The sequence below is a fragment of the Culex pipiens genome, chromosome 3 (genome assembly GCF_016801865.2).
Source record: "Culex pipiens pallens isolate TS chromosome 3, TS_CPP_V2, whole genome shotgun sequence".
Classification (NCBI taxonomy): domain Eukaryota; kingdom Metazoa; phylum Arthropoda; class Insecta; order Diptera; family Culicidae; genus Culex; species Culex pipiens.
Window position 1 is genome coordinate 49,080,430 of NC_068939.1, and position 17,179 is coordinate 49,097,608.

The 17,179-nt window shown below is 36.6% G+C and overlaps 1 protein-coding gene across 3 annotated transcripts in view; it reads left to right on the top strand.

The window, feature by feature from the left end:
• The window catches only part of LOC120413155 (phosphatidylinositol 3-kinase regulatory subunit alpha), a 54,663-nt gene that overhangs the window by 17,732 nt on the left and 19,752 nt on the right, over positions 1-17,179 (top strand). For 2 of the 3 annotated variants that reach the window (XM_039573860.2, XM_039573862.2), the window contains exons 2-4: positions 9,378-10,531; positions 15,824-16,180; positions 17,060-17,152. In XM_039573860.2, coding sequence (XP_039429794.1) covers positions 10,315-10,531; positions 15,824-16,180; positions 17,060-17,152 — 667 coding nt within the window. In that variant the 5' untranslated portion in view covers positions 9,378-10,314. The remainder of the gene's footprint in view (positions 1-9,377; positions 10,532-15,823; positions 16,181-17,059; positions 17,153-17,179) is intronic. The other variant, XM_039573863.2, reaches the window with a different exon arrangement.

Here is a 17,179-nt window from a genome sequence, read left to right on the forward strand (position 1 = left end):
TGTGGCGATGTGTGATGACGGTGGGTGGTGAGGGGAATCCTCTCACTGAAGTTTTAGCAGCAAAGTGTTCCAAATCATTAGCAATTTTCACGCCTGGCTGACTTTTTGATCAGACGGTCGGCGGCGACGACACGTTCCAGTAGGTCGAGTGTAACGATATTGAGCTAGAGGAGAGCTATAGGTCGAAAAAGGGGTAAATTATAGGAAAAAAATGGGTTGACACCGAATTTAAACTGTGTTATTTATTTTTTGTGTAACCATACAAAAACAAGTTTTTTCAATGAAAATGGCAATTTTGAAACCAATTTCAAATGGGTTTTCTTTTCTAATTTTGGACTTTCGTGTCAGCAGGGTGACTACATCAAGAAATAAGAAAAATGGAATGTCAAAAAAATAATCAGATCATTTTTTTCTACAGCATTCGAGCGAGATTCCTACTCGAAACTCGGTGTTCGAAGGGTTGATTGTTGAAGAAATTGCAAACCTCTTTTTACACCTTAGCTTCCATCCAGCCCGGGAATCGAACTGACGAGCTTTGGATTGTGAGTCCAACTGCCTACCAGCGTATCTAATGAGACAGGACCCAGGGAGATAACTCCTACACCTGGACTGAGCTAAAGACCAACATTTACTTCCCTGCCCGATGGAAGGCGTGATCAGACAAATCTCGTCTCGAAAAATGCCACCGGGACCTTCTGGGGTCGAACCCAGTCCAACACGCTTACCACTGCACCACCGGTCCCGGCTTAAATGGAATGTAAATAGTTTAAAATCTGTATATTGGGAAGTAACTTTCGGATAGGTAGGGTGTATTCAGCAAAGTTGTACACAGTAAAAAAAAATCATGGTAATATTACATCTGGGAAGGGGTATATCTTTTATGTCAGAAAAAAGGTTTAATTTTAGTTCTAATAATGTGTAAATTTACATCTGGCAGAAGCTAGGAAAAAATATCTGTAATCCCAAAAAATATCAAACTGGTGAATAGTCATATCTAGCTTACTAAGTCCGCGCCCCAACCCGCACGGCCAACTCGCCGCTGTGAAAACTGAACGATCAAAGCCGATGTACCTCTACGTATCTCGTATATCGTTGGCCGTGTTGGCCGTGCGGGTTGGGACGCGGACTTAGTAAGCTAGATATAACTATTCGCTAGTTTGATATTTTTTTGGGATTACAGATATTTTTTCCTGGCGTCGTAATTTACCACGATTTTTTTTACGTTAGTACGTAAAATTTTACGTAATATCAAATATTTTTATTTTTATACGGTTTTATTTTCGCAATTAAAAATCGGACAATATGTTGCTGATAAATGCAAAAGTATGCGCATCACCTTCGTCAAAAAAGACACTTAAAATTACACAACGAATGTATTTTTTTTGCAAAAACAAAACAAAATTTCAACTGACAGGATTTAAACCTAGCACCAACAGTAAGGACTGGCGCCTTAGCCCGCTCGGCCATCAAACCGATGAAGAACAGAAATGCTAAACGCATGAGCTTAACATTTCGGTCAAGTAGGTTTTCCATATGGCTACATATTTCAGGGTGTAATATTACCAATGCTTGAAAAGGGATCTATCACTGAATGGGACTGCTCGATATTCGATAGTACTTTCTCTCAGCGATCATTTCCCAAAACGATATTTGATCGCTGACACACAACGCCTATCATGATCGTCATTGCTTGGTGACGGTCAGTGAACGTAAACACGAAGACGAAACGAACGAAAAATGAGCACCACTCAAGCAGCCGCCCGAACGAGACAACGTGCTCTTTCTCTTTCTCTCGTTTTTGTCTCTCTCTCTTCCTAGTGTATGCTGCGTGGTGACAGAAATCATATGATTGCTATCATTGGAGAGATGATCGGAATCTCGGTAGAATGTCAAACGACCGCTCTCTAAGCCAGCGATTCTCAACGGGGGTACCGGGCCTACTTGATTTACACGGTAGGGGGTACCAGCCTAGAAGAAGGTTGAGAATCGCTGCTCTAAGCGATTTTTCTCCTGGAGGGAAGTCAATGATTGTGTGAGTGACTTTGCGTAGCACTCATTCCTTTGTGTGTGAAACGAACGAAAGTAGAATGTAAAAATCAGGTTGTCGTGGTGAAGACGATTGGAGTGTTCAGTCAGCTATCACAAAGTCGAAATTTCGCAAGCCCTGAATATTACATAGAATTTCATAAAATAATGCAAAGATCGGCAACTATTCGTCCGATTTTCACTTTTTTACACTTTAAAAGGGCCAAAACAATGTTTTTTTACAGTTAGATAATTTCATTTTTCTCGGTTTTGGTCCCCTAATTTGATGTTTTGGGAATTTATCCTGATGTATAACAGGTAAGGTGAGGAAGGTGAAAATGAAAAATTAGTAGTTATTTTTAGAGTGTATTTTTTATGGATTGCACTCATCACCAACCTGCTAGTTTGCTTATAAGAGTAAGGTTGGAATCCGTAAAAAATATTTTTTGTCGATAGCCAAGATTTCGAACATTACATACTTCGTGATACTTTTGTTTATAATAACTGCAAACTATGTTGAATACATTGCATTACGTTAATTTTTTTGCATTATCAAAATAGGACTCTGATTTATAAACTAAAATTTTAGTGAAATTGCGAAGCATATCATTGCATTAGGAAATTATTATATGTTAACCCTTTACAACCCAACCCCGCCTCTAGACGGGCTTCGATTTAAAAATCGCCAAAAATCAAATTTTCAACCAATTTTTGATCTTTAAAAAGCATTGGAAAGAAGAATTCCTAATTTTTTTTTAAATTTTAGGGTTGGAAATTTTACTTGTTTTATGTGACTTTGCCAATGTTTTTAAAATGTAATTTTTTTATGGGCCATTTTTGGCTGTGATTTTACTAACATTTCCTAAATTTTAAGTAAAAAAAAGTATGCAGTATTTTTGTGATATCCCAGACTTTGCCTTTACGGTGGTAGAATACACAGCTAAAAAAGTAGTAATCCAGCTGCGTGTAAAAGGCCTGAGTGTAAAATAAATATTGCATTATTTTATGCAATTTTATGTGATTTTACACCCTGAAATATGTAGCCCATCAGTATGGGAAACCTACTTGACCGAAATGTCAAGCTCATATATGCGTTTATCCTTACAGCTTTTCATCGGTCTGATGGCCGAGTGGGCTAAGGCGCCAATCTTTACTGTTAGTGCTGTGTTAGAATCCCGTCGGTTGCAACTTTTTTTTAGTGTTTGCAAAAAATGTACATGCAGTGTGTAATATTAAGTGTTTATTTTGACGAAGGTGATGTGCATGCTTTTGCATGCGATTTTACCATCCGATTTTTTGCTGTGTAGGCCAAATACTATCAAAAACAAAGATAAACTGAACAAGATAACTGCAAATTAAAATACTAAAAATCAAAAAAGAAAACATAAAACAAGAGAAACACCGTTCTCGAATCATGAAGTACAATTATTATGAATAATAAAAAATCAGATAGGTTGGCCTTTCTACAAACTTCCTCCAGCTTTCTATGCTCAACATCGCTGACAACACACACGGAAAAATCCGCAAAAGCAGCACACTTACACACGGGGCACGGCGGGCACAAATACACCCCCAGCGATCGATCGTGGTGCCCCAAACACGTTTTGTGGATCGACCATAGACCAACACTCTGCCATCAGAGTTGTGTATAGGGAGAGAGAGAGAGAGAGCAAAGTGTCTTTTTTACCGGTTTATTTCGCTTTTTTTTTGCCTTCTCCTCCTCTCGGACTGAACTGAGCTCTGATCAAAGTTGAGCCAAGCTAAGGCAGACTGCCAGCCAGCGAGCGACCGACGATGACGTAATTTTTTTCGAGCTCTTCACCATACCGCGCACACTATCATCATCCGACGCGACTCCAGCTCAGCTGTGTGTAGATAGATGTACGTGTCTGTACGTTGAAGTTTTCTTTTTTTTCTTATGGCGATCCTCTCCAGGTTCAGGCACTTGGCAACACTACTGTGTTTAGTGTCTGAGAGGGTTGTTAAAATTACTAGTCGTTGTCTACAAAATTATTGAATAATTGTAATAATGGGTTCAGGAAAGATCACTGAAGACGTCCACCTCATAGCTTCGTAGCTCAGATGGCACATCGACGAAAAAGTAGTCTTCTGCTCGGGTATTAGATGGTGTTAGCCCTCGCGATGCTTCCAATAGCTGAAAAGAATCCTCGACCTATCTTGAAACTTCAAAAAAATCTTTAGACTTTTATTATTTTTTGTCACAATACTTCCAACTACTAAACTTCTCTAGTGCCATAGCTGCCATAGAGCTGCAAATATGCTATATGGCCGGTCACAACCAGACAGACCATCACCACCGGAATAAACATTGAAGTACTGACTATCGAGCCGACAGCAGCCAGCCAGTGGTCAGCAGTCCACCACCATTAGAATGCCATTTCGAACAGACACATACTTTGGCTCTGATGGTCGTCCCGTCCCGTCGTTGTCGCAGAATTATGCAGAATGCGCGGCGATGCTCTACCGTTACAATATTTCAATTGAAATTCGAAGGCCAAACGGCCGTTGCCACATGGTGTGCGGCCTGTGACTACTGGGGTTGGTCTGTGACCGGACCGGGGGAAAACAGTAGATCGTGGTTAGAAGAGCGAATTGGATTTATAGAGGAAGATGATTACCATACAACTTTGTTGCGATATGGGCGATTGTTGTGGTGATTTATTCAGTGCTTAGTGATACAGTTTAATAAAACAACAGACTTTTCGCTTACTTTTTCGAAAGGTTCTATGTACATAGGAAACCCGTGGCGCAATAGTTGTTTTGAAAAAGTAATATAGATTTATAATATCTAGATTTTTTTATTATACTCTGCCCATAACAGAAATAAGGCAATAATGTTAAATAAAAAGAAATTAGAAAAAAAAACGTAATATTCCTGCTTGGCCCTTTTGAAATGTAAGTCTTGATTAAAAAAAAAATGAAAATATTGTTTACGGAAAGATCGGAAACTTGTACGAATGTTTCATATTTTAACATTAAAAATCAGATCATTTCTTGCTGAGATATCGACATTAGAAAAAGGTGGGTTGTTTGGATGAGACATACACAGCAAATTTTTGATTGCCATATCAGTAAACTAAATAACTGAATGCGATTCAGTAATCATCACAAAAATGAACAAAAACATTGCTGAAAAATCAGTAACTGCAGATCTGTCAAACTGAAATGTCACATTTAACTTAATGTTTGGATGCTGTCGTGAGAAAATCCTCTTTCAAAATATATTTTTTTAAATTATTTTGTATTGCATTCTTTAGAAACAAAGGTAAGAAAATTGTGAATAACAAATGCCTCGATGCTAACCACCTGTTTTTTAAAGGTTTGGAGGTAAATAACAGTACTGGAAACATTTTTGATGGCAAGCAAAATCAAATTTTGATAACTGAAATACCCAGCAACGATTGCTGAATCTTCAGCAATTGATCTGTCAAACTGACACAAAAAAAAATACTGAATTTTCATCAAAATAATTTGACATTTCTTTTACTGAAATTTGAGTTTTTTTTTGACAACCAGTTTACTGAAATTTTAGTAATTTATCTGTCAAAGTGACAAATTTCAGTTAACTAAGAGAACTAGTTCAGTAAAAAATACTGAATCGTTTACTGAAATTTCAGTAGATGAAAATTCAGTAAAACTTTACTGAATTTCAGTTAAAAAAATGCTTCTATAGAAAACATCGATTTTCCTGTTTTTAAACCTTTCCATGGCAATTTCTCAGCAATTAAGGGTTGTAACAAAGTTCAAAAAAGCAAAATATAGAGAATTTTCTCAGCTGTTCAAAAATATTTTTTTCAAAAGTGGGCAAATATGTGCACTAATTAAAAAAAAATAATAACTGCAACTATTTTCAAAAAAGTTGCCTAAAAATGGCTATAACTTGAAAACGGTGCACTTTATCAAAATTTCACTAAAGGGATCGTTCAAAAATTACGTCCAAGGATAGGGGGAGGGGGGGGGGTCTGGGATTTGTGACAGCCCATGTTAAAGGTATAGGAAAAGTGCGTGACAGGGGGGAGGGGGGGGGGTCTGAAATCCCGAAAATCTCTGGACGTAATATTTGAACAAACCCAAAGTACTTTTTGATTGCAAATTCGATTTTACATCGAAAAATGAAGTTGAAAAATTTTTGCGACCAATATTTAGATTTTTTTTAAATCAGTATTGATTAAAAAATTCATAACTCGGTCAAAGATTTTTTGCACATTCTGGAAATTTCTGAAAAGTTGGCATTTGATGTCCCCTAAAACAAATATAAAAATTTAAAAAAAATTAAAATTGTGTTTTTTTTTTGCAAATCAAGTTTTAGTGACAAAAAGTGAAATTAAAATTCACAATTTTTTTACCTTGGATCTTTTTTAAGTGTGGTCCTTATCCTTACCTACAACTTTGCCAAAGCCATCAATTCGATCAAAAAATTCCTTCAAAAGATGCAGATTTTTGAATTTTCATATATCTTTTTTGTATGGACAGCTGCCAAATTTGTATGGAAAATCATATGGACAAACTAATGATGCAAAATGGCTTCTCAGGGCATGCCAAAGGCACCAAAAAAGTTTCAGCCGGATTAAAAATTACAAAAAAAAAAATCAAATGACCGAAATCTCAGAGAATTGCTCCATTACATTCGAGTTCTGCGACCCGATTTAAGTCAAATTTGAATGGCTGATTGCCTTAAAAATTACCAAGTGCATTTTCTCAATATTCCATCACCGCCATTCAGGCCGCCATCCTGGATTAAACGTTTTAAATCACTTTAGAGTAGTTTAGGAAGGAGTTATACTGAAGCTCGACCATCAAAAATAAGACAACAAAAAAAAAGTTGTGATTCGATTATCCGAAGTGTTTTTTTTTCGGGGCCTTCGAATAATCGAGTCTGGACTGTAGTTCAAAAGTTGGCACTTTTTGTCTAATAAAACATATCAAAAAAGGAAAAAAATCAAATGGGGTAAAGTTTGTCAAATTCAAAAATTTATTTTAAAATGGATATTTTTTTAGAGTGTTACTATATTTTCGGAATAGTCCTAATAATAACTAACAACTTTGCCGGAGACTCCAAATCGATCAGAAAATCCCTTTTTCGAGATACAGATTTTCGAATGAAGCAAAATGGCCTATTATTTGGACATACGAAATCGATCGACAAAGTTCCATACAAATTAAAAAAATACAGTGAGAAGCCGATTAGCAAAATTCTAGAAAATTGCTCACATCAAAATAAATCTCGAAAATAAGAAAAAATCAAAATCGTAAAAAATACATGGGAAAATTATGCTTAGAACGACATGCAGTATATTCCACAAACCCCTTACTATTTGCAATGGGACAATTTTTGAAATGTTTTTTTTTTTTGCAATCTTTTATTCTGCAACCTCTGAACCTAGGGTCGACTAGGGACTCTGGTTACCTCTAAAAATTTATAATAATTTCTGGTCCAAATAACTTTAAAATGTCAAATTTTACATGAGACATTTAAGCATTCACGGGCAGTGCAAATAAAGCAAAACAGCTATAACATAAAAATGCTTTTTAAAAAAAATATTCAATAAAATTGTGCTATTAAATTGCAAACTTGATTTAACATTTCGAGTTTTAAAATTTTTATTCAGCTATATTTTTGATATTTCCAAATAAAATTTAAATAAATGATTTTACAAGATCAGCAACGCTGACAAATACATCTCCTTTTTTTATTAGATCCTATTAACAAATGTAAACATTGAGTGTATCCCGCTTACTCTGATGGACATTGACATAAGGTTAAAAGGGATACACTCAATGTTTACATTTGTTTATAGGACCTTATGCGCTTTTTTTTGTATTAAATATTAAATTAAAAAAGGATATTTTTTCATTTCCTAAAATTTCTTCAGTTTCTGGAGTTTTTTTTTTGAAAAAGTCCAATAAACCAAATTTTCAGTTATTTGCTTTTTGGTTGTTTTTATACCATACCCAAAAAGGAAAAACTGGAAATTTGGTTTATTGACCCTTTTCCAAAAAAAAAAACTCCAGACATGTAATCGGAAAATCCGTTCTCAATATTTTTCATCCTTTCGACAGCATTTTTGTATGGATAGCTGCCAGATTTGTATGGGCAAACTAATAATAAAATAATGGCTTCTTCGGTTAAAAAAAGTTCCCACAAAGCCAGATCAAAAGCATAAATCAAAGGTAACTGCCTGGGTGATGAATAGAGAGAATGCGTAACGTGATTTTCGAATGATCCCACTTTGTTTACATCTACAAAGTAGGAGGCTGTTCAAGCACAAGCATGACTTTTTTTTACTGGTAAATGAGCTGTTATGTTGTCAGTAATGTTTGTTTTATTTTGTCTAGTTTTTTACATTTTTTGCTGGAAAATTGTCGCGTTTCGATTAGAAGAGGTTTTTCTGCGGCGAGGGTGTCATTCTACGATGTCGCAGATAAATTTCCTGGCTGGTTTTGAAATCCTTCAGCTCTTCTTGGTCAAACGAAAAACACATCGCTAATTCTAGCGAATCTGATCCAACTAAACAGAGAAGATTTTAACTAAACCAGGGTTTCAAACGGAATCAAGCAATAAAGACAGCTTCTGAATTGATACAACCGCATCGACTCCATAAACAACTTCCATTCATAATTATAAAAAATGACGATCTCGTCTTCAACTTTCTTAAGATTTCTTGACTTCTACTCCAGGTCCTCAAAAGACACACATTTAACATTCCTGCTAAAAAAAAATTGTAATGATCGATAACAATACTCTCTACTTTTGGCGAACAGTATATTGGTTCCACTTTGACAGTTCAAAATTGAGGCCGTTTTGCGAACCACTATTCAGCACCCAGGTAACTGCTTGCAAATAAATGCAGGTGGTTATGTTATAGACATGACCAAAATGACTAAGGCTTTGCTAGAATCTTAATTAAAGAAAACCCCATTTGTATAATTACGAAAAAATGATGCTTTATAAGGTGGTGTGCAACAAGGAGTTAAATGATTTAATTTCTCCACCGCACGAGCGGTTCAAGTCCTGAAACGTTTTGCATACCGCCCCGCTTCCATCTGTCGTCACACATTTCTATGCTCAACCATCGGTATAGTCGGTGTAGTAGTAGTTGCCCATTGCGGTGCAGATACTTGTGTACGACAACGACGTCGACGACGGACGCCGCCCGGGTCCACGGCGCGCAGACCTTGAACACAATTCAACAAGTTTCGGTTTCTCTCTTATCAGAAGGAGAGTAGACTTGCTGGTCGTCGTTTTCTGGTTTTAGATTTTAGTTATGGTTACTTTAAGGTGTTCAGACTAATTACAGTGTTGTCTCTCTTTCTCCTGTTTTAATTTGCAGAATCAATCGCATGAAGATGGATCTCGTGCCGCGGAGAACCGCCTCAGCAGCAGTAGCAGTTCCCTGTAAATGTGCCTTACGAGCAGAATGTGACGACGACCACGTTGTTGTTGGTGAAGAAGAAGAGGAAGAAGCTGTGACAGTGGGCGAAGAAGAAGAAGAAGAAGCGCACAACTATTAACGATAGTGCTCTGTATAGTGTCACTCAAAACACACACGAACAGTCACACAAGTGCACACATACACACCCTCACTCACTCTCAGATGATTGTGAACCGCGTGTGAACTGTGCTCGCGAGCTAGAAGAGAGATTAGAGAGGAAGAAGAAGAGGGAGCAGCAGCAGCACACCCACAACAAACCGGTCCAGCCGAATGAGCTAGTTCAACCACAATCAACCCTCGATTATTTAATGGGCCAGCAGCAGCAGAACCAGATCTCCGGGGACATCTTGACCCAAGACGGTATTGTGGTGATCGCTGCCGTAACTGATCGAAGCCGGTTCTTCCTCAATGAGGAGTCCAGCCAACACAAATATTTAGCTTTTTCCCTAAACTATTCCTCCAATTACAATAACCGATAGAAGGAAGAAGCAGGACCTCTTTGTCCACTCTTCCACAAAAAAAAAACACACACACACACAACAGTAACGCGTAACGCGTAACAAGCAAGAACAAAGGGTAAACAATCGCGACCAGAGACATTACTAGCAGCAGCTTCAATTGCAACCCCCCCTCGCGCCAACCTCCTTCCACGTTAGACCCGAAGTTGGCTAAGCCAAACAAGCGCGCCGCGTTGATAAGTCACTCACACACACACACACACCCTCTCGCTCGGGTACATGTGCCACCAGCAGCCCGCCGTCTCACCAAGACGTACGCGCACACTAGTCGTAGTCACTAGGCCAGAACACCAAGTCGTCGCCGCTAGTCGTCGAGAATGGACGAGGACAGCAGCGTTGTGCTTTACCGTGCGACGACCGCCATCGGCACTTCCGCGATTGGCGCAGCGGGCGAGGAGCAGCAGCTCAGCTGCCAGCCCGATGACATCCTGGAGGTGTACGTTCCGGCCAGCAGTGTGAACACGGGCGGGGGAGTCGCCCCGGTGTGGTACCGGGCGACCAACCGGAGAAGCGGCAAGGCGGGCTATGTGCAGTGTAAGTACACACTATTTACTGTGTTACGCTAAGCTACCTGCTCTGATGGTGGAGGAGTTTTTTTTGTTCGGATTTGCTTCCATTTGTTCTGATTTGTTCGATCAATCGGAGATTGCGATCGTAAGCGAGTCAGTTGATACCGTTATGTTTCAACCATCAGGGTTGGACAGTTGATTTTATTGTTTTACGATGCTAAGCTCACTTTTTTTTGTTCAAAGGAGTTGGAGGTGCTGTCGGCCTTCATAATTGTTGTATGGCTTTTGGACATTATCAAAAGAAATCCCAAAAGTCAATATAAACACGATCTGCCGAAATGTTTTTTTTTTTTTTCGCGAGATGTGAAAATTTCACACATGTTTAATGTTTTGACATTGAAGAACAAAACGAAAGTTTCTAATGTATCGTCGATTTAAATAAAAGCTAAATGGGTAACAGTAAGAAATACTTTTTTTTTAATATTCATCAATCCTCTAATCAATCCAAAGATCAATAATAATTATGCTTAGTGATTTTTCACGCTCGAAAATTTCATATTTCACGGGGACCTCAATTTCAAAACACAAAATTTTACGCAAATTTCGCGGAACGTGAAAAATGTTAAAATAACTCTGAAAATCTTATGCTTAAATCACAGAAACTACTTCTTATGCTTCATTATATATTATTCTTAAATAAACTAAAAAAACTTCACTATATTTTATTGAACGTGACACAAAAAAAATCTCCTTATTTTAAAAAAGTTTCCACCTGGTTTATAGTTGAGCTCTATATATTTTTTGAAACAAAATGTAGGGTATGCATTTTCTCATTTACTGAACTGCTTTTTTAATATTCGCCTAGTAAAGCTAACAAGTTTTCGCTGATTTGCTTCTGTCTTATCATTTCACATTTTATTAACTTTCATATCAAAGCAAGATTAAACAATCTTGTTCAGCCAAAATGAGTAAAATAATATGAATTTTCTGCAACAGTTAGCCCATTCAAAATATTTTTTAAAGTTTTCATCTCACTTGTCAAAGACTTAATTAAAAATCAATGGGCAAAATTAAATAATTTGTAACGAAATCGAAATTTGTAGTTGAAATGAGAACAGGAATATTTTTTAACTTTCACGGGAATCATCCACCCAAATAATCAAATATTGTTAAAATTAAACAGGACTCAGAAAAAAAATCTGAAATGTTTTTAAAAGGTGATTTAAAAGATAAAAAAATACTCTTCATTTTATTTTGAATAAAACAAAGCTGGGTAATTTTAATTTCTTTTGAAACAATACCTTTAAAATAAAATAGCAGCTAAATGTTTATGAAAATATTACTAAATTTAGTAAGTTTCTAAAAAAACTGAAATAACTGAACAATTCATTAAATGGTTACTGGTTTACTTAAATAGTCTTTATGGATCAAATATTTATTATTTTGGTTAAAAAAAAAATATTTGAAAAAATGATAAATTTCACGAAGCCGTCCACGAAATCGTCAAAAATCACTAACCCTATATTAGTTATTAAACCAGGGTATTCACTCGCTTAACTTTACAGTAATTCATAAGATTATTTTCATTTCTATTTGAGTTTGATAAATTATTTTGAGAAATATCGTTACAGTTTCACACAAACATACAATTTCACGGGATTTCGCGGATTTTACGCTGTCCGCGAAATCGTGAAATTTCACTAACCCTAAATAACGAAATAAAAAAAGTTGTAGAGAAATTTCTCAGATATTGAAGTTCTGCTTTTCAGCACTTGTATCGAAAAGAAATACTTTTCGACACTATTGGTTTTTGTTTTGACGCCCAACTAACACGGGAAATCAAAAGTTTCACTGAAAAATCTTATTTCAAGGTGTTTTTAGGAATTGCAAAAAATTGTGTACATGATAAAAAATATGGTATATTTTGGCAGATTTTGTGTCAACAAAATGTGTAATTTCACATCAGAATATCGAAATGGAATCAGGAAACCAACATCATTTTCAACCTCCAAAATTCAACCTTTTTTTACTGTGTGTATGCAACTTGTTGCAAAACGATTTTTCAGCTCTCGTCGTATTTATCCAACTTGAAAAAAAAAACGTACGGCTCGTGCTGAAAACATCATCATTTTGCAACTAGTTGCATAAACATATATATATATTTTTTTTAAATAGACGGAGATGGACACATTTTTTTTGCCTTCCTCACCTTACTGAGGAAAGGCTATAAAATCACTCGAAAAATGAACTTCTTAATTCGACCTCGTAGACCCCCCTTCACGTATATCTATCGACTCAGAATCATGTTCTGAGCAAATGTCTGTGTGGATGTGTGTAGGTGGGTGGACAAAAAAATTTTCACTCGATTATCTCCGGACTGGATGAACGGATTTTGACCGTATTAGTCTCATTCGATCCGTCTTGGGGTCCCATAGGTCTCTATTTAAAATCAGCAAGTTTAGTTAAGTACTTCAAAAGTTATGCTAAAAAAATAATTTTGGCGTATGTCCGGAAGATTGTAAAAAGGGTGGTTTTTGCAAGAAACCCTATCATGTTATACATTTTTAGTAAGGTATTAAAAAGACCTTTCCAATGAGCCCAAAACATTGAAGATCTGACAAACCTATCAAAAGTGATTAGCACTTAAGTGTTATTTATACACTTTTTGGAGGCCGGATCTCAGATATTTCAGTAAAAATGATGTCGGGGTCCATCATGCGACCCATCGTTAGTTAGATAATCGAAAGACCTTTCAAATGAGCCTAAAACATGAAGGATCTGACAACCCTATCAAAAGTTATTAGCACTTAAGTGTTATTTATACACTTTTTGGAGGCCGGATCTCAGATATTTCAGTAAAAATGATGTCCGGGTTCATCATGCGACCCATCGTTAGTTAGATAATCGAAAGACCTTTCAAATGAGCCTAAAACATGAAGGATCTGACAAACCTATCAAAAGTTATTAGCACTTAAGTGTTATTTATACACTTTTTGGAGGCCGGATCTCAGATATTTCAGTAAAATGATGTCCGGGTCCATCATGCGACCCATCGTTAGTTAGATAATTGAAAGACCTTTCAAATGAGCCTAAAACATGAAGGATCTGACAACCCTATCAAAAGTTATTAGCACTTAAGTGTTATTTATACACTTTTTGGAGGCCGGATCTCAGATATTTCAGTAAAAATGATGTCGGGGTCCATCATGCGACCCATCGTTAGTTAGATAATCGAAAGACCTTTCAAATGAGCCTAAAACATGAAGGATCTGACAACCCTATCAAAAGTTTTTAGCACTTAAGTGTTATTTATACACTTTTTGGAGGCCGGATCTCAGATATTTCAGTAAAAATGATGTCCGGGTCCATCATGCGACCCATCGTTAGTTAGATAATTGAAAGACCTTTCAAATGAGCCTAAAACATGAAGGATCTGACAACCCTATCAAAAGTTATTAGCACTTAAGTGTTATTTATACACTTTTTGGAGGCCGGATCTCAGATATTGTGATAAAAATATTGTCTGAATCTTCCATGTGAACTATCGTTGGATAGGTTTTTTTTTATCAGACCTTGCCGATGAGCCAGAAAAATTGAAGGTCATCGAACCCTATCAAAAGAAATGAGTAATTAAGTTGATTTGTTAAAAATATTAAGGGAATGTTGCTATTTTTACTGAATGTATTGACTTTATGAATGTGAGGAAGGCACCAACCACCTAAAGGTGGATTAAGTAACGTTTTTTTTTAAATCCAAAATCCTTACTCCAAACGGTTTATTTTATCTAAAGTTCACAATTTTTGAAAGTTTTTTCGAGCATTTTTCCAAACAGTTAAAAAAATCCCAACTTTTTCTAAAATTCGAGATCAGTCATAATTTTTCCATGAAGTTTCTTGTGTCTCATCACCCTCTTAAATAATTAATAACCAGGAGACAACAAAAGTTAAATTAGAGGTTTTGATTGCATTTTATCAAAAAATTAGAAACCAATTAATCGATGGACAAAGTTTAATCCAGATGAAAAAAATACAAAATGAAAAACAGACTTTTTTTTGCGAAATTCTAGAGAACTGCTCAGGGGGTAAAGTTTGTCGAATTATTTTATTGAGTTAACCCATTTTTTAACAGTCTGGAGCACCTAAAACTTTGCCCAATACACAACATCGATCAGAGAATTCCCGAGATACAGATTTTCGAATATTTCATAGCACTTTTGTGTGAACAGCCCGTAAATTTGTATGGAAACTTGTAAAGAGAAACCAATGTTGCAAAATGGCTTGTTTGGGCATAAGGAGTCGATGAGCAAATTTTATTTGGGCATAAGGAGTCGATGAACAAATTTTCAAAATAAATAAAAAAAAGTACAAATTGCTCAAAAGTAAGAATATCAATTGTCATAAAAACATATTTAACCTGAAAAACAAATATCAAATATAACCAAAAAACAAAATTCAAATACAATCCTTATTTTTGAATTGGTTTCCCATAATTCTCTTAAAAACATTTCTATAAAACTCGGACAAAATAATTCAACGGTATGTTTTTATTTATTTTATTTATTTAACGTAAAACTGCTTAAAAATATAAAAAAGTTTACTATTATTTATTAAATAAAGATGTTCTGCCCTTGACTTTGTGTTTTATTCAAAAAATCTCGAAAATCTTATTTTATACCAAACAAATCAGGCATGCAAGGGTTCAAAAAATAAGCTGAAACTTAAAACGGTTGCCTAATTTTGTGTAAATGTGAAGAACAAATTCTATGTATTTCCAGTTCCTAAATTAATTTAATTTTAAATTTGTAAAAAAAACTAATTACATTCATGAATTTTGACCGATTTTGTGTCAGAAAAATGTGTGTTATTACCTCATAAAATGTGTAAATTTACATCTTTATTGGTGTAATTTCACTTATTCATCATAATGATGTATAGAAATAACTAACAAGAGGTTATATTCAATGTTTTTCAAACCTTCAAAAACTAATTTCTTTTCACCAAATCTGGAGAAATTATTTTTCAAATGTCATATTTTTTTGCTGTCATCAGAAAACAATTATTTTTATTATTAGTTTTATTAGCATTATTAAAGACACTTTACGATTGCAATGGCATTCGTGTCGTAGAAAACTATTCAAAATACATTTTCCTGCACTGTTTTTGTAGTATTTAGTGTCTATTTCTTGTTAACACCTTTTTTGCGTTTAAACTCCCATTGATTGTCGTCGCTATGCCTTACGAGCCGCTGTGCTAAAGAAAGATCTTTTTTTTTCTCATTCTACGAATCTAATGTCCCTCCCTTCTCTTCTCTCTTCCAGTGCACAATCTGGCCCGTTGCGATGGCACCAGCATGACAACCTCCGCGTCCCCGTCGTCCCACTACCTGCCGGTAACCGGCCTGGTGAGCAGTGGTGGCATCGTCGGCGACCCTTCCAGCACCAGCAATACTAGTAATAACAACAACAACAACAACGGTAGCACCGTCGATCCGAGCACGGTGGAACCGGTCACGACGGTGGTGGCCACGATGGCGAACCTTACGCTCACCAAGTCCACCAAGGACAGCAATAGTCTGACGCTGAACCTGACGACGACGGCCCCTTCCGGCCACGGCAGCAGCGGCCTCGAGGACATTTACGTCCAGTGCGTCAACCCGAGCACCGGTGCCGGTTTGGGTAATATAAACCGTTTGCCCCCCTCTTATTTTTTGACACTTTCCACCCCCTTTTCACGCTCTGTCCCTACACACAGACACACACACACAAACGAATTCTTTTTCTTTCGGGGGGTGAGCTTGGGCACAGACCAGATGCGTCCCGGGGGAACCGATGATGGCTTGTTCCTGAGGTTTTTGTTTTTTTTTGGTATCTGGTTGAGTCAAAATTTAAAAACGCTACACAAAACTAAAACCGGGACGCTCGTTTTTTTTAGAAAAATTCTAGATGTAAATAGCTTCAGGAAGTTGGAGGTGCTGGCCGAATCTGCAATGAGAGCAATAAAAAATCGCGGATGTTAGTGGTATGACTCCCCTAGCAATTGGCGCATTTTACGTGCGGCTTATGTTGTTTACTTGCTATCAAATTCATTCTGCTTAGAATTGCTTTCATTGCACGCTTTCCGGTTCCGGTTCGCATCTGGTCTGTGGAGGTTTCGTTTTTGGTTCCAGATTGGTTGGCTGTTTTCTTTCCGTGTCTGTCTCGAGATCGAATCATGTCTTGTAACCCAGTATAGTCTTGTCTTTTGCGCGCATGCCAACGGAAAGCAGGCAGCCAACCTATCGAAACTATCCGCTATCGGTGAGGGATCTCTCTAAATCTCAGATATTGCTTACGAATAATTTAAGAGTTACAGATTCCATCTAGATTTTAAAGGAATTCCTCACCCATACAATACAACCAGCAAACAAAACGCAAGCTACCCCCTTTTCGCACTGCACAATAGAAAATGCAAACAACACACACAATCATTCCAAAATCCCATTTTTATCTATATAAAAAAATATTGCCTCTTATATTTGAGAAATAATACCAATTCATTATCAATTATCATTATAGTTAATAAAATGGATGAATTTAGTAATAAAAACATTAACAAATGTCACACGACCGTACCTGTTTATTTTGTAACTCCTATTATCTGTTTACTTTGTAAGTATTCCACACAAAACATAAGGG